Source organism: Saccostrea cucullata, unplaced genomic scaffold, assembly GCF_032062105.1.
Source record: "Saccostrea cucullata isolate Sc308-1 unplaced genomic scaffold, CSIRO_AGI_Scuc_v1 ctg8750, whole genome shotgun sequence".
Lineage (NCBI taxonomy): Eukaryota > Metazoa > Mollusca > Bivalvia > Ostreida > Ostreidae > Saccostrea > Saccostrea cuccullata.
This window is the reverse complement of record NW_026926182.1, coordinates 1,983-26,271: the sequence shown is the minus strand read 5'-3', so window position 1 is coordinate 26,271 and position 24,289 is coordinate 1,983. Positions and strand designations below refer to the sequence as shown.

Below are 24,289 nucleotides of genomic sequence, written 5' to 3'. Positions count from 1 at the left end.
AGGTTCCACTGTAATAGGTTTAACAATAAAGTAATCTTCATCCTAATTCTCCGTCCAGTTATCTCCATTTATCAGTGTTTGAAAAAAAGAACGAAATATTTCTATTTTCAAATTTATTACAACACAAATCAAGTACATCTTTTACTGAATATTTACATTTGCAAATGTTTTCCCTTATGTAACACTATTTCAGTAAGGCGTTTTTACATCTCAATAAAACAAGTTGGTCATGTGACCATAAATTAATTGTTATGTCATAATTGATCTACGTAGTTTGATAGTGACGTCATAAGCGATCGACGTTATAAACACATACCGTTGAGTTTTGAAAAAATAACGTTATCGGTTTCAAACTTTAGTTAAGTACCTTACTATTTGTAATGAATAGTCTCAAATGTAAATATTAGTAATAAGGTATCATTTTTTTGTGTTTTATTGGGCTGTAAAACGGGTTGACACATGATCAAATCTTTCATAAAGCCCTTCGGGCTTTATGAGATTTGATCACGTGACCAACCCGTTTTACATCCCAATAAAACACAAAAAATGATACCTTATTTCTTATATACATTCAGTATCGCTTTACAGAGCAGTTCAACCCCCCTTGTTTTACTGTTTGTTACTTGATGTTAAATATTTAAAAAAAGAATTCAGCGATAAAAATTAATTTATAATCGTCACTTGAGGGTTTCCATAATCCATGGATGATTTTTCATCTGTTAAAAAAAATTAAACAAATTAAATCTTCACAGATACATGTATAATAGCATACTTTTGTATTTAGAAAAAAAACAAAACTTTTATAACTGAAATTTTCACAATAATACAAAAACAAAAAACCCTGGTAATTAAGATTAAATGATATTTACCTAGTTACGTCTGATCATCAAGGTGGTCCCCTTCACTGATGCCCCACTCTGTACTGTGGGATACCATGGTAAGGACCAGGACCCCGGGGACCAGGGACCGTTAAGGAAGGCGGAGTGACAGGAGCGGAACCACCAGCCTCCACTAGTGGTCCTGTAAGCAGCACAGTTATTATCACCCCACCCGTCATTGTCTCTGTCTGGGGTACTGAAGTACATCCCAGACAGATCGTAAATAGAAGAACCTGTATCTAACATAGCGTCTCCTGTAAAATCAAACAAAAGCAATCAAAGACAAAATGGATTTATATATCTTCAATTTAATTCTCAATAATAATACTGAGATACATGTAAGAAAGACGACTTTACGTGCTGAAAAGAGCGATAATATTTATTTTGTTCAGTTTTAGAATCCCCGATGTCTAAATACTGGCACCTGCAGATTTAGAAAAACGATATAAAACAGAGATAATAATTATTAATTTACATCACATTGATTCTAATACTGTAGTACGTCTGATATACGCAGTTTAACGTGTTGTTTCCTGGAAAAAAGAAATAAAAATAATACAAGAGAACAAAACACTGCGCAATTCACATAGCATCCTTTCTAGTGTAACAATAAACAACAGACGTGTTACACATTTTAAGCATGGTATTATTTAGGAGGGGGGTGTAAAGGTCACTGGAAATTTTAGAAAACATCACAAAATGAAATTTTAAAATTTGTCCATTTCCTGTAATAAGATATATTTGAAATCATCTGAAAAGTTCATCGAATAAAATTAATTCTTTTAAATCTCTATGAATCTACGGTAATGAAAAATCAAATTATTTTCCATAGCTGTAGACATTAATGCTAAATTTTGTCTCATTAGAATATGCCGCTAAATGATATTCTTCTTTTCTATTTTTTTTTATCATTTGAGATATCAATTAAGCACGATATGTGAATATCATAGAACACACATTACTTAGTTTTAAATTTAGATCTTTATTACGCATTATAGTTTTTTACTTGCCTTAAGAATCTTTTTTATCTCCAAACTTTGAAGGAATAAAAAGTTCCTATTTGAAAGGGATTTACACTTACCGACCCAGACGTTTTGTTCCGGTGAACCGAAACCATTTTTATAATCCATCCAGTTCCTGTCAAAGATCACGGATCCGTCTATGCGTTTCTGAATTGCCTGTAAAAATTAACATGTAATACAATTCAAGTTATTTCTTCGAACATTCATAGGATCCATATGTTTTGATATAAACTAGAATACAATCCAACAACCCTTAAAATAACCAAAATAATGTGAGTTATATTAAGTACTTTTAATTCTAAAATAAACGACCTACCGTCCATCACCCACCCATTGTAGTCATATCGCAATACACACTGACCGGTATTGTTAGTGTATCGTAGGGGTATATATCATACACCCCTGTGATGGTTTGTCCGTTTTCTAGAAGATCCTTGCAATCTTGGGGCATGCTAGGAAAGTCTAAAAAAACATTACCAGATTCATACAATGTATATGTACAAGAAGTAGGAAGATATATAATGCCTGTATGGTATATAATTGTTAATTGTTGAAGCTAAAATGTTAACTAAATGTATAATGCGTATTATGTTAAACTGTTCCTCATTATCTACAATCATTCTTGTTTTCTATTTGATACATATCTTTGCTTAAGGACGTGATTAAAAGTATTTTAAAATTAAATATAAGTATTTTCAGTACTCTGTTGATTGAAAGATATGTAAAAGATGAATACATTTTTAGATAAAATGATTAACAATTAGACACTGAAACAAATGTTGAAAAATGTAGTAAAATCATGATATCATTTTATGCATGATACAATGTATGTGAAATTGAACATTTCGTAGATTCTTAGGTCGATACAATGACCATGTTTTCCAACACTTTCTATCGTATCAAACTTCAACAGATTGTAAGGCGAAAAAAATGTAAGAGAAAAAGAATTTTGTCCTCGCAAGAAGGACCTAAAAGCACAAAGAAGCAAACACAAAAAATAACAAATATACATACCGTCATCCAAGTAGTATCTCCAACCGGCCTCATCAGACAGCCCGGATGTAAGACTTTTCTTGTTGGTTCGACATTTCTTCATTTGACTGTTGAATCCAAAGAAAACGCACTCCCTTTGACACACCGCGGCGCACTAAGTTAACGAATGAGCATTATGCTCCCCTAAAAGTTCATAGTTTGACTTCTTATCATTAAGTTCGAGTTTCGCAGCATATTTCTGAGAAAAAATGGTAGCTTTAGATAAAGCTAAGAAGCCTACAATTAAAGTGATAACACACTGATTGCTCATTTTTTGTTGCGCAAAAAACTGCCGCGTTCTCGTGAATCTGTAAAATTCTACTAAATGGTCTTTCAACAGCAGAATATATATATATCGTACCATAATCACAGTCTGAAATGTGATTGGCTAACTGTTACGTATTCTATATTTCACTGTTTTAAGTATCGATTTTATCGAAGTTCATATGAATTTTCATGAATTGTCATAAACGCTTATTTTGAAATTGCAATTTAGATATAACAATGAAAGCTGTGCTGTTTTTAATTTAGTTAATGCCTGTTATGTTATGATGTTGTACAGTGTTTTTTTTTATTAGCTATCTTTAAAATATGGAATTTTGATATATCTTCTCCTTCATCCACTCAAACTGAATGAAATTAGAAATCAGCAATATTGAAATAAAATTCAAAGTAAAATAATCTGATTCTAAAACATAATTAAGAATATATTGAATATATATTGATTTTTCAACTTTGATACATTAGCCAATAAATGTTAATGTAACACAATACATGTACATCATCATTGGTTTATTTACTTTTGAGTCTTAGAGAGACATACATTTGTAAAATACAATTATAATAGAATTCTATAAGACTTCTTTTAAGCCCGTTAAAAACTTTTTTTTTTAAATGAAAAGTACTAACGGTAGATGTTTAAAATATAGAATCGTAACACGTAATGCCTCGAGCCCGCGGAGGGGTGCTTAGCCATTATATAGACAGTGAAAGTTGAGATTTACCTTTTTGATAAGCCCCTCCCCCACCCCCACATATTGGGTGCATGAAAGCATGACGTCAATCCATGACCTAGTATATAACAAAGATATGTAGGATTAAACATTCTCATCCAACGGTCATTCCTACCGTGTGTCCCATGTTATGATCGAGCAAATCCAAAACAAAAAAAAAATGGACAATTCAGTGTTATACAATCATAATGACGAATTGTATATAAAATGTGAGTTTACTTTGGTCTTAATCATGGACTATATCTTATGTGACTGGGTCATTGTATCAAACACAAAACTTAAGAAATTCTCACTTAAAGCTAACTATTGATTCAATTGATTTACCACATATTTTTACCAGTTAGCCTAGTTTTTGAAACTGCGAAAAACAGGTCTCTTAGGAATGGATCTTTAAGCCTTCACTAAACAATGTCGTGTGTAATGTTCTTTAAAAAAATTATGAAAATAAAAATTAAACGTTATGAAATAGTTTTTATAATACGAGTATCACAAGGTTAGCAAATACGCGAAGAAAAAATATACATATGCAATTTTAAAAGCAGTTACAGTATAAAACTTAAAAAACCGCGATTTTTGTTCGTTCAATAAATTTAAGAAAAGGGTTACTTAAAAAAGAATCACAAAACCTATGTTTGATATCATTGCCCCAATTTGAGCATTGGACATCAACATAATAAGTGGTGTTGTAATGAAATCTATAAGAAATTGTGGTTGTAATGAGCCTCTTCAAATTCTATGTGCAGTTGAATAATGGATAGGAAATCAGAGGTAAAACAATAGTGGTAGTCAATATATATGTAATATACTGTCAACCAACTTTTATTCGCGACGACTTAATTTCGCGATTTACCGAGAGTAAACTAGTTCGCGGGGATTTATTTTCGCGATCAAGCCTTTTTGGAACAGTTTTAGTGGAAAAACTTTAGTGAAGAGACTTTAAGAACGCGTTCGCGGTGAGAAATATTCGCGATGACGAGGCTCTCGCGAACCTCACAAAAATTTCTCGCACGCGAATAAAAATGATTTACAGTATTTTAGCTTCGTTTTCTTTGATTTTGATTAAAAGCTTAAACAGAGGCAAGAGGTCGCGGAAGTGTAAGTATTTCCAAACTCTTTCTTAATTTTTTATTTTTTTGGGGAAATTCGCAAAATTTTAGTTTTCACTTCTCAAAAAATAGAGCACAAGCTTATTTTTCTTTGATTTTTATATATAAGATGCTTCGGATTCAAGCGTTGTTCGGAAAGTTCGTGGACTACTGCCATAAAATTAAGATCGCCTAAGATACATGTATATCAATGAATTATCCAGCGTTTAATTAGCATAAACTTTTCTATTTATATATTAAACAATGCATCATGACTTATTTTTTTTTAAATACATTGTTGGTGTTTTTGGCAATGCTTTGTCCTGGCGGGCCAAACACGAAGATTGTGTTTTTTTCTAACCTAAATGTAACAATTATTTTTTATATGAAAACCTGTAATTTAAAAAAAAGAACGATAATTCCCTCATGTGATAATACAAAATTATACCTCAAACACTGCAATTTTAGCACCATTTTGTAAGTCTATGAAGTTGCATAGTAATTTTATTAAAAAAAATCTCCAAACAATTTGTGAGAGGTATTGACGTCAGAGAAGAGGATGGGTTTCTTTTTTCTAGCATGCTATAAAGTTTCACCCCCCTGGAAAAAAACTGGCATAGACGTAAGAACTATTTAAGTAGCACATTGAATAATAAAATGCATTCAAATTACTTGTTTTTAAATACCCAAAAATATTAGAGAGACGCGAAAAGTGAAACGCAGGGGGAATAAGGAAGCATACAAAATATTCTACCTTGACTAAATTAGTGCTACATTATGACGTCATAGTAGGCAAGATGACGTCAATTCTAGAACACAAGTTTTCGTAATATTGGTATTTAGAGATGTAATTTAACTCAAGAAAACAAATGGAAACGTGTAAATATTAACAACAATGAAATGTTCCTACGTAGTTATGCTGTATTTTGGCATTTTGATTAAAATCTACCACCGATGACGTCATATGTGTACATCAAGTAACTTTGGAATTGATTATGTCATAGAAAGAGAATTTGGCAAAGACAGCATGTACAAAGATACGTAAAATGGAGTTTAAGAAGCAAATATCGTGAATATCTTGTAAAATTCAGATGGAGTTCAGTTAATAAATCAGGTATGCTTATTTATTTTCATTGATTATAGTCTCTTTCGAAGACAGTCAGCTATATACGTATCCCATTCGGCCTTTCCTCTGTCATTTGTGACAAAATAATGCACCAGAACAACAATAAGCTGTATATTTCAAAACATAAGATTTGTACACATGGAAAGTTTGCCTCCTAAAATACTTGGGAAGTGCTGCTAGAATCCCGAGTTAAACATGGTTTTACGAAAAATCTAGGTTCATATGTAAAAAAATCAAAACATCGGGTAAGGTTTTTGGCAATGTGTGGAATATTTATTTTACTGACTGGACAGTGGGATTCTAGCAGCACTTTTTAGGCAAAATATATGTTTTTGAACTACATCATTTACTCAAAGAAGTTATTAAACTCCGGGGTATTGTTGTTCTGTTAGCTTTTTTATGAAGGAAAAATTCGCTATTAATAGAAGTCACGTGATGCCGTGGTGTTGGTGCACGTGGTAGCGTTAGACACTCTTTTTATCTTTATGCAATAGATAATAATAGTTTACGTTTATCAGCGGTTTTGGTAAATTATCAAACTTAATTTTCTTTAAAAAGTCTGAATTTCCCGGAAAAAGACTTGTATGCTTCCTTAACATACCCGCGAAGTTAATGCCGATTTCTAGTGGTGTCCAAAGTGTGTCATGTAGAAAAGTTATGTTGATCATATATGATTGACGTGGAACGCCGACAATCAAATATGCTGTTTTAATTAAGTTAGAACCTTTCACGATGTATAAATCTATTTGAAATAACATTCATTTAAATCAGGTATTCATGACATCTTTAAATTTATATAAACAAGACGAGGTTAAATCTTTCCTTGCCTCCAAGGAATCTCATAAAGATAAGTGTATTAGGTAGAGAATGAGAAAATTGAGAAACAATAACGTCATGCAACAAAATGCTGACTGCGCCGGGTAAAAAAAAATGTCTTTTTAATTTATGATAATTCGCCGGGTGAAAAAAAAAATTCTTAATTTATGATAATTTTCGGGGAAAAAATGAAGGTATCAAGCTAAATTTTCAACATTTTTCTAACTTTTGTTGTTTTATGTTCCTTAAAAATATTTTAAGTATAAACTAACTTCATAGTATTAATGTTATCGCATCTGCCTTTAAATTTTTTGAACAACTTTTGCATAAGTGTATGATTGAATGACTGATTGTATATTATTTAATTTTTATTTATTTACGATAAATGACGTTGTCAGCATATCAATAAGTCAAATGCTGACTGACAGTTTTTGTACCAATTTAAAACTATTATTTACAAACTGTATTGTCGATAGAATTTTGGATTTTCTCGTTATAGTCCGATTATGACATCAAGTGTGAGCGTTCGGCAGAGGGTGCTCACTCCTATATGTTCCAACGTCTAAGATTTTAGAGGTCTGTGTTTGCTTTGCTCCAAAATTTGTAATTTTATGTGGTCTTTTACGAATTTTTGTATTGTTTGTTATCTCAATATTTTTCATCCAACTAGAAACACCTTTTGATTTTAAGATGGTTTTAAGCTGGAAAGATGCAATAATTAAACGAACCTCATTTTTAAAATCGGCTGATATCGATACCACGCCTGCTAAAACATGCTGCACCAGTCATACACAAATCTATCTCTTATTTTATCAATGTCAACATTTCTACAGGAATATTTCCAAATCAATTAAACATTTTTAAAGGTAACGCCTAAATACAGAAAAGGAGAAAAACTTGATCCTGGTAATTCTAGGACAATATCTTTCTTCCCGTATTTGTCGAAACTAATTGAAAAACATGTTGGTAATCACATCCCTAAATTCTTATGAGACTTTTATTTACTTTGGAAATCACAATCAGGTTTCAAAGAATCACAATCATGCCAAGCTGTTCTTATTAAATTAATTGATAAATGCTTTCAAGCAACGGATACTGGTGAACTTGTCGGTGTAACCTTTCTTGATTTCAGTAAGGCTTTTGATTTTGTGAATCATAATATTTTGATTAAAATCTTAAGCATAAAAATTGGTTGTCTCAATTTTAAACTGTGGATTTCAGAGTGTTCAACTTGGAAGTATAAAATTTGAAAAAAAAACAGTTAGTCACAGCAAGAGTGTCACAGGGATCAATTTCAGATGCACTTCTTTTTTTTTTAAATCAATGATCTCCATTATTCATTGAAAACTCATATATTGATTAATTTGCTGATGACGCTACTCTTCTCTTTTCCGACAGCAATGTTTCCTCCGTTCAAATTATGTTATCCTCGGACATAAGTAATATATAGAAACATCCTGTTCTCGGACTCATATGATTTTGAACACTAGTTAAACAAAATGCATGTTGTTAGGTACACATCAGAGATTATCAAAACTGACAAACCAAAATCTGAATTTACAATACAATATATAAATCAATTCTTGAGAGTGTCACGCATGAAAAATTACTTGGAATTCATATTGATAATTTACTCAATGTTACTACACATATCGATGTTGTTTGTAAATCTGTATCTGGATAGATATATGTACGCAGGATTAAGAAATATCTTACATTAAATACGAAAAAAAAGTTATTCTAAAATGCTTATACCACAATCCAAAACTAAAAGGGAAAATCAAAATTCCCTTTTTTTCACCCAAGGTTTACAATCTGAAGTCATTTTGGTCTTAAAATCCTTATATGTGTCTCCACAAGTTCCCTTTTTGAAGATTTTTTTAAAGTATTTGAGGAACGTTCCTCTTTCTACACTTAATATGCATTTGTTATGACCAGAGATTTGAGGAACGTTCCTCTCTCTCTCTCCCTGAACTTCAGATGCATTTGCTATGACCAGACATTTGAGGAACGTTCCTCTCTCTGAACTTCAGATGCATTTGTTATGACCAGACATTTGAGTAACGTTCCTCTCTTACATGTGCACATACAGCGTGTATTTTTAAATACTTTAAGAATCTTAACACATGAGACATTTGAGGAACGTTCCTCTCTCAAATTCACTTTTTCTAAAGACATCTCATGAATGGTCAAACATCAGGCATTTGAGGAGCGTTCCTCGCTCGAATTTAATTATTACTGTAGGCATCTCAAGGATTGTCAAATATCAGGCATTTGAGGAACGTTCCTCTCACAAACGGTTGTCTCATGAATTGTCAAACATTAGGCATTTCAGGAACGTTCCTCACTAAAATTTAACATTGTTCACACAGGATACTTACATGTATGAGGAACGTTCCTCTCTCAGATTTGTATATGTTGATACCTTATTCATATTAAATCAGGCATTTGAGGAACGTTCCTCTCACAAATGGTTGTATTTCTGTTGATAACTTATACCTCATGAAGCTTGCAACCCGTGCATTTGAGGAACGTTCCTCTGTCTTGTAATGAATATCTGTTGATACATTGCAAAGCCCACTTAAAAATAACTTTAAAAGAACGTTCCTCTCTACTAGTATCATGTGTTTTGTGATATTATATTAGTTTTTATCGTACATGAAGAATTTGGGAAACATTTCTCTCTTGCAGTACATATTCATAGAAACATTTTTTATCTGTACACACTCTACAAAATATATATGAAAAATCAGTTTGTCATTTTAAAAAGTACTTTTTGAATTAAGGCTTTCTTAAAGCATAATATAAATTAGGTACAGGAAAAAACATTTTTTTCACTTCGGAACAAGCATGTGCAAGGTGCAGTGTTCATATATCAACTCAAAGGGCTTTTTCACTGAATGGCAGTGTGATCACATATTACAATGTCTTGGTTAACAGGTTAATACCCACAGTATTTTTCCTTTCTAGCACGAAATTAAACCAAAGTTGTGATGAAGGTCAACCATGTTTCTTTCTCGGTTACATCCTTCCCTCATAATAGAGACGATTCCAATTTCATTGGTCTCCAAAGGTTCATAGCATTTTTTTCATCAGTCACAGTAAAACAGCCTCAACAAGTTTCTTGGGTGTCATCTTCTGTAGGAAAAATCTCACATTAAGTACAGCGGCATGTCGTATTATCAAAGACGTGATTTAGAATAATCGAAACAATGTGTACATAATAACAAGTTTGGATGTCTCATCTAAAAATTAAATAGACTGGAAAAATCGATATTAAAAAAAATGCAAAACTTAAATTAAAATTTTGAACTTTAAATTGCCCATGATTTATGAAAGTATTTCCATACCGTATTAAGAATATTGCAAAATTGACACTTTGTATCTTTCTCATACTATTTTAATGAAATACTGTAAATGTTTTATATTTAGAGTGTACTATATTTGGCGGAAGTTGATATTTTAATAAGTTAGAGTAGGTATGATTTAGCGCATTTTAATGTTTTATGTTTAAGACATTTAGCGTTGTACTTAAATTACCAAATGTAACACGTTTACAGTAATAACTCTGATTTGCAAATTATGTCTGAGAAAAATCATTCTCCTTTATATCTTGCATGTAACACTAATTTAAAAAGTAAGTGACAATTGGACATGTAAATTATAATAATATATAGGTCTTAAGCCCCATACTCCTCCAATGAACATTTTATATACATGTATGATAATATAAGTCTTCAAATTTTAAAAAAGTTTAATTTATTTCTCTTTTTCCATAGTGCATGCAGCTGTCAAATAATATTTCATGGGTTTTATTAATGTATTCTTTAATTTACACGAACCTATTTTCATTCTGAATCTCAATTTGTATTATATTGTAGTACTATTGTGTATTTCTTAAAACTGACGAATTGATTCTATAATAGGGATTTGTCTAGTTACCCTAAGTCCTGCATCATTCTTTACTTTAAAGATAAAGACTTTGAGACCTTGATGTCTTCCTGGCCCCAGCTCACTGTGTAATTGTTATTAATCACTGCCAATCATATATGCTCATGGAACACTAGCTATAGGCGATCAGCTCTGGCAACTATCTGTCCCCTGTGACTTCATGGACAGTAAAGATCAGTGCTGATGCTATGATCACTTGATCGTGTTATAGATAAACATGTCTCTGCAGTCAGAAAATTGAAGCAAATTACATTGTAGAAAAGAACTAAAACAGTGAGGGAATTAAGATCTTGTTAGAGTTTTAAATTTTACTCCTTAAAATTTGGTTAGTTTCAATATATTTAAAAAACAAAAAATGTAATGAAATTTATATACGCTGTAAAACTTTACTAATTATTCTGGCTCGGGAATAACAAATCTCAGGCCAAAGAAACATTCCACAGAATTATTTTGTAAAAAAAATAATAATAATGTGAAAACAACATCTCCTGCACTTAATTGTCAGATCTTAAGGAAGCAGAAATAAGAATCCATATTTCCAAAAAAAAAAGCCCTTAAAAAATGTTTTATTGATTTAGAATATTTTATTCAATTATTAGCACATGTATTAAAAGAAATGTTATACTGAGTAATACAGTTATACAATGTTTTGTTTTATTGATTGGCTATTGCTCATCTTCCTTCCCCCTTTTCAAAGTTAGATACTTTGATAATGAAACTTTCTTTTATTTAATTGTTAATTTCAGAAATGTGCACTCTGAATTTCACAGATTTCTTATATCTTGGATTGCAGTGTGGGTCATTTGGGATTTAATAATTTAGCCAGCTGCAGCCAGGTCAAAAGTTTGTGTTATCTGTAAAACTTGAGGTCAATTTATATAACCCCGGTCTTATCTGCTTTCATTATGTATAAATAATTTAAGAAGATTTTCTTCAACTCTTTGAAATTACATTCACCAACACTGGAACACTGAGTTTCTAAGAATAAGAATTTCATTGGTGTACATATCAGGCTTGTGTTATAAAAATGAACCTTTCTAATGAAACTGAATAGTGCATTTTTTCTCCGCTTTAACCTTATAAATAAATAATTACAAAATTACGGTTATATGCATTAAATGATGGAAGTATCAACTAGTGAAACTGTTACTTGTATTTTTACAGTAGTAATACTATTTTTCTTTTATCAGGGACCGGACACTGAGTACACAAGACATGATCTGCCGATAGACCATACATATAAAATGTTTAACTAATATACAATTTTTTAAGATGTGAATTATAAATACTTATTTATAATTAAATAATACATATACTTAAGTTATTGTTAAAGTATTAAACTAATCCTTAACAAAAGGTGTATGTAGGAATATAAACAAGATGCCACCTTTGGATTTTTTTTTAGAATAAAATATATTTTTCAATGGGATAGTGATGATTGACAACTAAAAGAAACTTCAGATTCACTCTATTTTGGATTGAATTCCACTTTGATTAATATTAAAAATCTGTTAAAACAATCAATGCAATACATAAAATGTGACTTTGTATTTAATTATTTATTTATTTTTTTTTTAGAAAACATGGAAAAGATTAATATATAGAATGACAAAAAAAACCTTTAAGATAAAGGTTTTGTTATATATGCTTCTTTAAATTGTACACATGTACTTAAGCTTTGATCATAATCCTTGCAATGACAACACAACAAAATATGCCTAGAATTTTTATTAAAAAAAAAAATTCCCGGTAAATTGTTTCAAAAAAGTGTTTAAATCTTTAATAATTAGTTTTTTTTAATTTTATCCTTATTATTCTAACTGCAGCATATAGTGTAAAAGGATACAATATTGAGTATAATAATTTATTGAATTTGTGTCTTTTTTTCCATAATATTTCAAGATAACCAATTTGTAGTAAAATTTTAACATGTTTTTATAGCAGGGTATGATATCAGACAAGGTCACTATAATGCTAGCAAAGAAAAACACATGATTTTAATATATAAAGTACTCCTGATCATACACACAATTGCAAGTAAAAGAGCTAATGATATCTTGAAAAAGAATAAACATTTGACCAGTGATCACTTAGTGAAGCCGAGGAAGCGATAATTGTCTCAGAGTTTAAGATTTCAGCATTGGCCATACATAAACAAACTATATGGCTCTGTTTCATCTAAACACATTAATTCTTTGACACATAAGATTATTCCTTTGAGCCTCATTGAATGTGTTCTGCTCTGCTCTAAAACCATCAGAATTAACAGTGCTGAGCATCTAGTGATTTGGATTGAACTAGGTGAAACATAGCAATAGTTCTCTTTATCAAATCAATTAATGTTTTATTAAAAAAAAGCAAATAAGACACTGACTTGGCATATAAAATATACCAGGTCTGTCCAAAACTTTAATTCAAAATAGAGTGTACGTCTCTTATCAATAATGTATAGTTAATACATGGACATGTTAAATCATGCCAGTTTACAAATTAAAAAAATACCCGTTAATACAAATTAAAAACACTACATAAATATGTATATTTTGCATATTTTAGAAAGTGTATAGGATAAGTTCAGTGGAGGGGGGGGGGTTAATTTCGTAAGGAGCAAATTCTCAATCAAAGTTTCCTGTGTTAGGAAGCCAAAAAAATTAGTATGGACACGGACCCCACCCATCCCCACTCCCACCCCCTGACCCCCACCCCCAAAAAAGAAAAAAAATAATAAATTAATTGAGATAAGTAAATGATGAATAATTAAAATAATTAACAAATCACAGTAAAACATGATTTTTGCCAACACACTAATGTTGAATTGAGTTACAGCGAAGTGCTTTTATTCCCTGTGTCTTAATTATGTATTTTTATCTTCATAACGAATTTCGCTCATAATAATGCAAAATCATCTGTCGATCCCTGGCACTGCTTTTTAAACATGTTTTACTTGTATTCAACATAATTAATCTATTTTCTGCCATGTACAGCATTTGATAACATATATTATATAGGAATTCATAGAATTTCTAATTTTCCCAACTAATAATGAAAATTATGACTACGGTACTTACTTGATTTGTTTAGGACACTTTCATCATTTCTCTGAAATGTTACTGCAAGTGGTGTCATGAGGGTATTCGTTTTCTTTTACATTGAAATCCAGGGCATATCATTTTTTCTGAAATTAAAGTAAATTTCTCATTTTAATTTACTGGTATTTGGAAGTGTCTGACAGCTTATATTTCAGCAGAATTGCTCAACTCTGACTAAGTTATTGATATAATATTTTATTTTAGTTTTTATGCAAACAAAGCATACAAAGAATTTTCATAAATTGATATTATTTGCATATATACCTTAATAAATCCTTAACCGTGAAGAACTACAACATCCTGTTTTATTCAACAATCTTTCGATGTGATGAGCATCTTCTGAATTGAAATCGTGAACGTTTTGGTAGGGTTGAGAGACGGATGTGTTGAAGACTGATAACACACCCAAGATTATCAGTGTGCAGTGTTTTGATTGACATTTCTTCAGTTAATGGCACCACATGTTTCCATTCAAATATGTATGGAAGGGTCGCAGTTGCACATGTGAACAGCTATCATTTAAATGCAACTGTTGTTTGAAGGGGAATTCGAAATTGGAGAAATTAGACATTGGTATTTCTGCGTGTTATACTGTGAAAAAGTTATAAAATTAGTTTTGGTCAAAAAACTGCGTGATGAAGTTAGTAGAAACACATGCATGATTTTCAAATGTCAATGGATGTTCAACTTATGGAGAATTTACTGGTCAATGCACTGACTTTACATAAATAATCTTGGATGAACTATACTAAAAAAACTAAGGGTAAGAATACTTTTCCTGAAAGATTTTTTCATTTAATAAATATAATAAAATTTCAATTGTTAAAGAAAATTGTTTATTTTAGTGTAAGAAAGCATTGCTTTATACAACAGTTTTATATCATAATGGTAAATGCAGGGGACCAGGGGAATGGTATAACTTTTTTGATCAATTCCTTGCTGTAGATTTATGTCTCTTGCACGATTGAAACAGTTGCCCTTTTTCTCATTTAAAATAAAAATAAACATTTACTCTTTATTCAGCAGATATACATTCCTATATCCAGAGAAGTGACCTAATGACCTCAAAATAAATGTGATCATGGATACTCCTAAAGGAGTGGTACCAACGAGTTTAATGTCTGTAATAATAAGAGGCTTTTCACAAAATTGACTGAAAATTGATTTCCTAAAATATGTTAATTGTCAAGAATGACACGTACTTGATCTTGTGATCGAGTTATGACCCCCAAATCAAAAGTGGTCATATATTTCTCAGGAGGACTACAGACCTAGTGCATTAAATTATTTTTCAAACATTAGAATCTCAAGTTACTTAAATATTGAGTAAACAATACTTTTTCTACTTCTAGATCAGTTTGAGCCTTGTGCTTTCGCCTTGTAACCAAAAATCAGTAGGGGTATACTAAGTTTGAAGTCCGTAAAGCAAAGGGTTCCCAAAATTTTAAGCAGACATTATTTTTCTGTGTCGAATAGTCTCAACCTTGAAATTTGAATATATGAATTCAACAGGGTTATCTACTCTTTTACGTTAGGGAGTACCTGGGTGTACAGCTTTCTTCAAATCCAATTATACTCTGATTCATGTATAAAGTTATATAATAACATTTGAAATCAGAAGATCAGTATTCGATATGAATCCATTGTCAATAGTTGGAAGAGAATGTTCCTCCAGTCCAGTGTCAAATTTTGAAATGGGGAGAGGAACGTTCAGTGTATTAAGATTCATGGTTGTAGTGTTTTTTGATAGGAATTGGTAGAGGAACGTTCCTCAAATGTACTGTTTATATACATGTAGTATGTATTATCAATTGAAATTGACTAATGAACGTTTGTGATATTGTGTGTTAAAACTTGTAAATACAGTGTCAAGTTAAAAGAGGAACGTTCCTCCAGTGTATATAGTGTCAATGTTTGAAATTGGATGAGGAACGTTCCTCAAATATGTTGTGTTTAGACTAGTTAATCCAGTGTCAATAGTTTGAAGAGGAACGTTCCTCCAGTGTACATGGTGTATATAGTATCAATATTTGAAATTGGAAGACGACTCTTCCTTTAATGCCTAATATTTGAAAATTCATGAGATGCCTACGGTAATAAGTAAATTTGAGAGAGGAATGTTCCTCAAATGCCCGATGTGTTCATTCATAAGGTATTTAAAAATACACACTGTATGTGCACATCTGTAAGAGAGAAATGTTACTCAAATGTCTGGTGATAATAAATGCATCTTAGTTTAGAGAGGGGAATGTTCCTCAAATGTTTGGTCATAACAAATGCACCAGAAGTTCAGAGAGAGGTAGTTCCTCAAATCTCTGGTCATAACAAATGCACCAGAAGTTCAGAGAGAGGAACGTTCCTCAAATGTCTGCATGGTCATAACAAATGCACCAGAAGTTCAGAGAGAGGAACGTTCCTAAAATGTCTGCATGGTCATAACAAATGCACCAGAAGTTCAGAGAGAGGAACGTTCCTCAAATCTCTAGTCATAACAAATGCACCAGAAGTTCAGAGAGAGGAACGTTCCTCAAATGTCTGCATGGTCATAACAAATGCACCAGAAGTTCAGAGAGGAACGTTCCTCAAATCTCTAGTCATAACAAATGCACCACAAGTTCAGAGAGAGGAACGTTCCTCAAATCTCTGGTCATAACAAATGCATCTGAAGTTCAGAGAGAGAAACGTTCCTCAAAAGTCTGCATGGTCATAACAAATGCACCAGAAGTTCAGAGACAGGAACGTTCCTCAAATCTCTGGTCATAACAAATGCATCTGAAGTTCAGAGAGAGGAACGTTCCTCAAAAGTCTGATCATAACAAATGCATCTGAAGTGTAGAAAGAGGAACGTTCCTCGAATACTTAAAACAAATCTTCAAAAAGTGAACTTGTGGAGACACATATAAGGATTTTAAGACCAAATGACTTCAGATTGTAAACCTTGGGTGAAAAAAAGGGAATTTTGATTTTCCCTTTTAGTTTTGGATTGTGTTTTATATAATGCAATCAATTGAATACAGTTTCACAATTTGAGGTAATGCATCAATATCTAACATCCAGAGAATTCATAAATTACAGAAAAAGACAGGGCGCTGTGTCCTAGATGATGCCTATGACAGGCCTTCATAACACTAATTTAAAAAAAAAAATGTTTGTCAGGACATGAAGAATTGACTATAAATAAGTTAGTATTATTGAAAAAAAGCTTTATGATTGAAGTCCAAACTACCTGTCTGATATGCTCAATTTCTGATCATCCATTTCCTACCATATAAGACATATTTCTAATTTTGACTTGTGTGTTTCAAAGCCAAACATATTGAAATGTCTCAAAATTCTTGTAGTATTGTAGAATGACGTACACCACACTGGGGGAGACAACTCTTGCGATTTCAATTGAACGTTTGACGTAACGTCAAATTTAGCGTTGGTAATAAAGCGTTATGATGACAAATACTACGATCACTGTGTATCAAACATAAAAGAAAATGGAACATGGGACTTGATTGTGATTATGAGTACCACAATCAATCCATTGTTTTTTTTTTTTTAATTAAACTGATTTACGCCCGTGAAAAATAAGACACAAAATATCATCCCTTGATATTTATTTCATTTCAGACACAATAAATTGTGTTCTTAATCAAAGTATAGCATTTTCTTTTCCTTAATATTTTATTTTAGCCTACATTGCATAAATTCTCGTTATGTACAATTGGCTACGTAATAACGTTCCGATTAATTGTGTATATTATAATTTGCACATACACGATATAAATATTGTTTTGTTTTTCTTTAATTAAAAAACAACAACACCAATAAGCAAACAAAAACTTTTTACAACAACGATGTCGTTTTCAGAGCCTTACTTATCAAAGAGGAACAACTCTAAAAATGTGGGTTTGTTTTCCTCCCTTTATTCACTGTTTTCCGCATACATGTATAGAATCAGCATCAATTAATAGAATCAGATACATTTACAGCAAGACCTGATAAATCCGAGAATTGGATAATATAGACCTAATACACACGATGTAAGTATAGGAATTGGAAAGGAATTGTTCATTAGTACTGCAATTATCTGGATTTATGAATATGCAGCAAATCGTTTGACTTTCTATCATTGTCAACAATGTCGGTTCGGATTTCCTCGATTCAAAACAAAATGTAAAGAATATCAATGAAGGCATGAATTAATATCAATTAAAGTAGATGAAGGATTTAACAGTTTGATATATTGAAGTGGACAAATACAGATTTTTTTTTACTTTAGAAGCATGCATACAATATATATTGTGAGGGGTGTGCATGCATATGACATTATTCAAAACAAAACGTAAAGAATATCAATGTATGCATGAATTATTATACAGGTAAACTTCGGTATCTCGACATCGGATATGTCTACAACCTGGGATATGTCGAGATATACGGAGTCATCGATGCGTGACAAGCAACCAGCTGACAAACAATTAGGTCAAGTAGACATATACCAGGTAAGTTTTGCTCTTGGGACTGTGAAATACGTCGAGATAATCAGGTTGTGGACATATCCGGTGTCGGGATACCGAAGTTTACCTGTAAATCAAAATTGATGAAGAATTTAACACTTTGATATATTGAAGTTAATGTGGACGAATACGGAATTTTATTTTTTTTATCTTTAGAAGCATGCATACAAAATATATTTTGAAGGTTGTACATGCATATGACATGTTTTGATGTATCCCCATGGCCATGCACTGAATTGCTTAAAATAATGATGTCGCAGGCGGGCCGATAGGTCGTCACACAAAAAAGAATATAACGACTAAGTTCTTTAAATATATCACATTTATTTGGCTAATACATAATTAAAAGTTCTGGATCGGAATGTTGTTCGGGTGGAATGGCTTCCTGGACCAATTTGGGATCTACAAAATCATTGTAAATTCACATATTATAACAATTGTAAATACTAACTTGATTCGGGCTAATGCATATTATAACATACAATATATACTTTGCATTTTACTGCATACTGCATTTTACTGCAAAACTAAAGCATTTTACTGCATACTGCATTTTACTGCATATACTAAAGCATTTTACTGCAAAACTCCATAAAATATTTATACGAAATATTTGTGTATAATAAACACCTACTTCACACCATACATTGTAGTTACTTCATACTATAATAAGACTATAATACACACGTATACTGTAAGCATACTACTAGTACTTGAAATGATAGCAATGCACACATTACTCAATCATGTAATTTACAACAAAATTTAGAACTAAGGTCCTTGGCCATTTCAGGAAACTGTATAAGATAATAAAACCTTTAAATTCATAAAACAAACTTACCTCAGAAGAGATGTAAAGGCTGGTCAAAATACTTTATGAAGAATACTACTAAGTTGTGAATACTCGAGCAAGTGAAGTGCGTCCGCTCTACTCAATTGCTACACCCAAACTGACCACTTAATAGCACGGGATTTAAAACCCGCCAAGTAAATTCTACTGAACAGATAAAATATTATGGAACACAGTTATGGCATTTAAATAAGTTATTTACATAGCGAAAAGGTGTATGTTAAAATACATGGAACAATGTTTGGACGTTAATTGTGACACACCTCCCCTATTCAAATAAGTACAAAGTACTTTTACAGCTCAACAATTAACGTATGAAGTAAAAAGAATTTCCCTTTATACTATATACATTTTTTTTTACTTTTTGCATTAAGATAAAATAATAAAAACACTGTTCTTATTGTAAACTCATTACTGACTGTCACTGATTCACTCCCGTCGACTCAAATAATCAGCTCCAACGTTTTCCTTTCCCCTTATTGCGATAATACGGAATCTATAGTGCTGAAGAAGTAGTGCCCACCTCATAAGTCTGGAATTCACAAGTTTAGTCCGGTTAAGATACACCAATGGATGGTGATTTGTCTCCAACACGAACTCCTTACCATAGAGATATCGGTGGAATTTCTGGACCGCCCATACAATACCTAGACATTCCTTCTCAATGGTAGCATAGTGTTCCTCACTGGGTTTCAACTTCCGGCTTGCATAAGCTACGGGTAACTTGATATCGTCTTCCTCCTGTAGCAGAACTGCACCTAACCCTTTGTCAGAGGCATCCGTCTGAAGAATAAAAACTTTTGAAATATCTGGTAATTTCAGTATAGGTGACTTTGTCAAGGCTGATTTTAAATGTTGAAATGCAATTTCCTGTGATTCAGTCCATTGAAGTTTATTTGACGAGAATTTCCTTGTAAGATCTGTTAAGGGAAGAGCAATATGTGCAAAGTTGGAAATAAATTTTTGGTAGAAATTTACCAACCCTAGGAAGGATCGCAATTGTTTCTTGGTAGTTGGACGACTTGCCTGTTGTATTGCTGATATCTTGTCGGTATGAGGTTGCACTTTGTCACCTCCAACGATGTGTCCTAAACACTCCAGTTCTTTGTAACCCACAGAACACTTGGTTGGTCTAGCAGTAAGGTTTGCTGCACGTAGACGCTGAAACACTTCGGAAAGCACAAGAACATGTTTATCAAACGTGTCAGTGAATATAAGAAAATCGTCAATGAAATTATCAACGTTTGAAACATTGTGCAAAACCTCCCGCATAAGTCGACAAAATGTCGCTGGTGCGGTAACTAAACCGAATGGCATTTTAGTAAACTGAAAAAGCCCTAAAGGAGTTTGAAAAGCAGTTAAAGGACGAGCAGACTGAGTAAGTGAAGTGGCACCTGCCAATAACTCTTAGAAAGATCTAGACGTGAAAAGAACTTGTGACCTGACAATTTTGCAAATATCGCATCCATATCTGGCATTGGCTCTGCGTCAAACACATTAATTCGATTAAGTCCCCTGAAATCTACACAAAACCGATAAGTTTTGTCTTTCTTCACAACCAAAACAATAGGTGACGAATAAAGACTTTCTGATTCTTCTATGACCCCCATCTCTAACATTTTACTTACCTCCTCCTTAACCCTTTCTATCATTGCAAATGGAATTTGCCTAGGACTTACTCTAATGGGTTTGTCTGTAGTTGTCCGTATGTCATGTTCCAATACATGGGTGTGACCTGGTTTGTCACTCAAAACGTCACTAAAACTATGCAGAAGTTCCATCAAAGTCTCCCTCTCCTGCTTACTCAGGTCTGGGTTCAAATCTACATTCTTGTATGTTTCTACCTTACATGAATCTACATACCCTTCTTGTTCATCTCCGTACTCCGACTCATCAATTTTATCTGAACTGACAACAGACATTGCAGAACTTACCAATGGAACTGAACGTTCAATATAACTTTTCAACAAATTAGCATGATAGGTTTTGAGTTTTCCATTCATGTCTAATTGGTAGTCAACATTACCTATCTTCTTGACAATTTGGAATGGCCCTTTCCACTGCATTAACAGCTTATTACTGTCAGTAGGTAGTAAAACTAAAACTTTCTCACCTGGCTTCATGTTACGACTTCTTGCTTTCTTATTGAAGTAAGCTCTGTGTCTCCTAAATGCTTTCTCCAGATTCTGATGGGCCAGTTCACAGGTTGACTCTAACCGGTCTCTGAGATCAAATACATATTGATAAGTGGACTTTACCTGTGAATCCTGTATTTCCCTCGTCCAAAGGTCTTTGAGAATCGTCATAGGTCCTCGAACAGTGCGACTGTACACTAGCTCAAATGGAGAGAAGCCTAAGCTTTCTTGTGGTACTTCACGATATGCAAAGAGGACGGCTGCTAGGTACTTGTCCCAATCCTTTGGTCGATCGATACACATCCTCTTTAACATCTGTTTCAACGTACCGTTAAACCTTTCCACTAGTCCGTTACACATGGGGTGGTACAGTGTTGTCGTCAGCTGTTTCACTGAAATTAGCCTACTTACCTCCATCGTAAGTCCAGATGTAAATTGTGTACCCATGTCTGCAAGAACCTCCTCTGGTACCCCAATACGCGAAAACATTTCTAATAAAGCCTCTGCAACCCGTTCAGTATCTATACCTGGGAGCGCTATAGCCTCTGGATATTTCGTTGCGTAATCTACTAAGGTTAATATAAATCGGTTACCTTTATCTGTCGCCGGATGCAATGGACCGATTATATCTACTGCCACTCTCTTAAATGGTACATCTATCAGAGGCATTCTGTCCAGCGGGACTTTGCTCACCTTACCTTTTGAAACAGTTCTCTGGCACGTATCACATGATTGATAGAACCGCTTAATTTCAGATTGCATACCAGGCCAAAAGAATTCTGACAAAATTCTGGATATAGTCCTACCTGTTGCTAGATGACCTGACATAACTGATTCGTGTGCTAGCTTCATAACAATCGTTCGAAATTTAGAAGGTACTATGAGCTGTGAAAAAGCCTTACCTCCTTCCTTTTCCGATGCTTGATACTCCCTGTACAAAAGTCCTCTTTTCTCTAACCATCCTACCTTCCCATTACGCGATATGAGACCTTCTTTTGCATTCCGACGTGATGTTTCAATGGATGGATCTGCCTGTTGTTCACGCTGTATATCCTCAGGTTTGATATCATCCTTGACTATATCTGGAACTCTAAGAGCTGGGTAAGGTTTCTTCTTTTCTCTTGCTTGCCGTCGAGTCTCCACTGCTAAGACAGTCTTTGGTCTCCACTCTGGGTCGGGATCATGGGGTTTCCTTGCGTCGTGTACCTCTCCAATGATCAAATCAAAAACAGGGTTTTCCATACACCAAACCTCACATTCACCTGTCACATATGGAGAATCTATACATACCTTTGCAAGTGGCACAACTCTTTTGGTATTATCTGCTAAAATACAAGTCTCACTTTTACCTGTTAAACTTTCATCTTTCACCAAGCTTCTCCTTACCACAATATTTTGACAACCAGAATCTCGAAGAAGTGTGACTGGTTGACCATGTACATATCCAGCCGAAAGTGGCATTGGTTTCCTAGTGCTGTGACATGCTGAAGTTAAAATGGTTGATTTGTCATATACCTGCGAGTACAGAACCGAGTTCTCACTGCAAACAAATGCAGAACAATTCTCTGTTGTTTTGTCAACGTCTCTGCGCTCATCTTTATGTACTAGCGCACCTGAAATCTTACCTTTGGATTTGTGGCACTGTGGAGCTATATGACCCTGCTTACCACAAATGTAACATTTTCTCTCTGTCACTGGAACGAACGAAGACTTCTGGTTTTGGGGTCGTTGCTGTAGATCTTTAGGTTTTACTTGCGTCTTACTTACTTGTACTTCCGTAGGTTTCTTCATAACCTTCGAACATAGATTTGAAGCGCTTGTGTTTCTCGCCTCTCTAAATTGGTCTGCTAGAATGCATAATTCATCTGCCGTCTTTGGGACGTTCTGTTTAAGAAACACCAGCAAATCATAATTGCACTTATGTAAGAACTGATCGCGAAGTGTAAGTTCAAAGAGAGCTTCAAAAGTCATAGAGATCTTAGACATTTCTATCCAACGAGTAAGGTAAGAACCTAATCTGACAGTAAACTGAGAAAATGTTTCACCATTTTCGGGACGACAAGAACGAAACTTTCTTTTGAAACCTTCTCCCGTCATATCATATCTCCGGAGTAACGCTGCTTTGAGCTCATCATAATCATCTGCTTTTGACTTTGACATTAAAGCATAAACCTCTAAAGCACGACCTTAAAGTAAATCACTCAAATGAGTTGACCAAAGAGATTTTTCCCATTTCATAGCTGTTGCATACCTTTCAAATCTTCGCAGATAACTATCCATCTCATCTCTGTTCTCTTCAAATGATGGAATTTTAGGGGTACTTGGTTTGACTGAGTTAATACTCACCTCATTCACTGATATGTTACCCTTCGTTGCCATTTCCATATCGTGTTCATCAGCCATCTGTTTCAGCTTAAGGTCATTGTACATACGTTCCAATTGTAGTTGGTACTCACGTTCATCTTTCTCCTTTTGACGAACTGCCGCTCTTTCTTCACGCTGCAAAGCTTGTTGATCGCTCACATATTTGCGTAAAGTATCGTCTTTATAGCCTAGTCTTTCTCCAGCAGAAATCAACTCCTCTAAAGTCTCCATTCTTAACAAAAATGTCAAATGTACACAACAAAGTGTATTTACTAACTCACTACTCTGTAAACATGTTTGACATACTACTACTACTATACACAATACTGAACAGTTGAGTTTGGGTGACACAATTGTTGATGAATTTAACTGATTTACTACTACATTACCGTGACCAGTCCCCACAACACACTCTGAAGT

General features: G+C 33.3%; 2 protein-coding genes across 2 annotated transcripts; both read right to left on the bottom strand.

Annotated features, from left to right (window-relative positions):
* Positions 1–869: 869 nt before the first annotated feature.
* Positions 870–2,996, bottom strand: LOC134271009 (ficolin-1-like). The gene is made up of 4 exons (XM_062753278.1): positions 2,915–2,996; positions 2,262–2,362; positions 1,960–2,056; positions 870–1,132 (listed from the first exon to the last, which is right to left on the bottom strand). The coding sequence occupies exons 1-4, from the start codon at positions 2,994–2,996 to the stop codon at positions 870–872; spliced, it is 543 nt and encodes a 180-aa protein (XP_062609262.1).
* A 17,732-nt stretch (positions 2,997–20,728) lies between these two features.
* On the bottom strand, positions 20,729–23,665 carry LOC134271008 (uncharacterized). Its single transcript, XM_062753277.1, has one exon. It carries the CDS (start codon positions 23,663–23,665, stop codon positions 20,729–20,731), a length of 2,937 nt encoding a protein of 978 aa, XP_062609261.1.
* Positions 23,666–24,289: the final 624 nt, after the last annotated feature.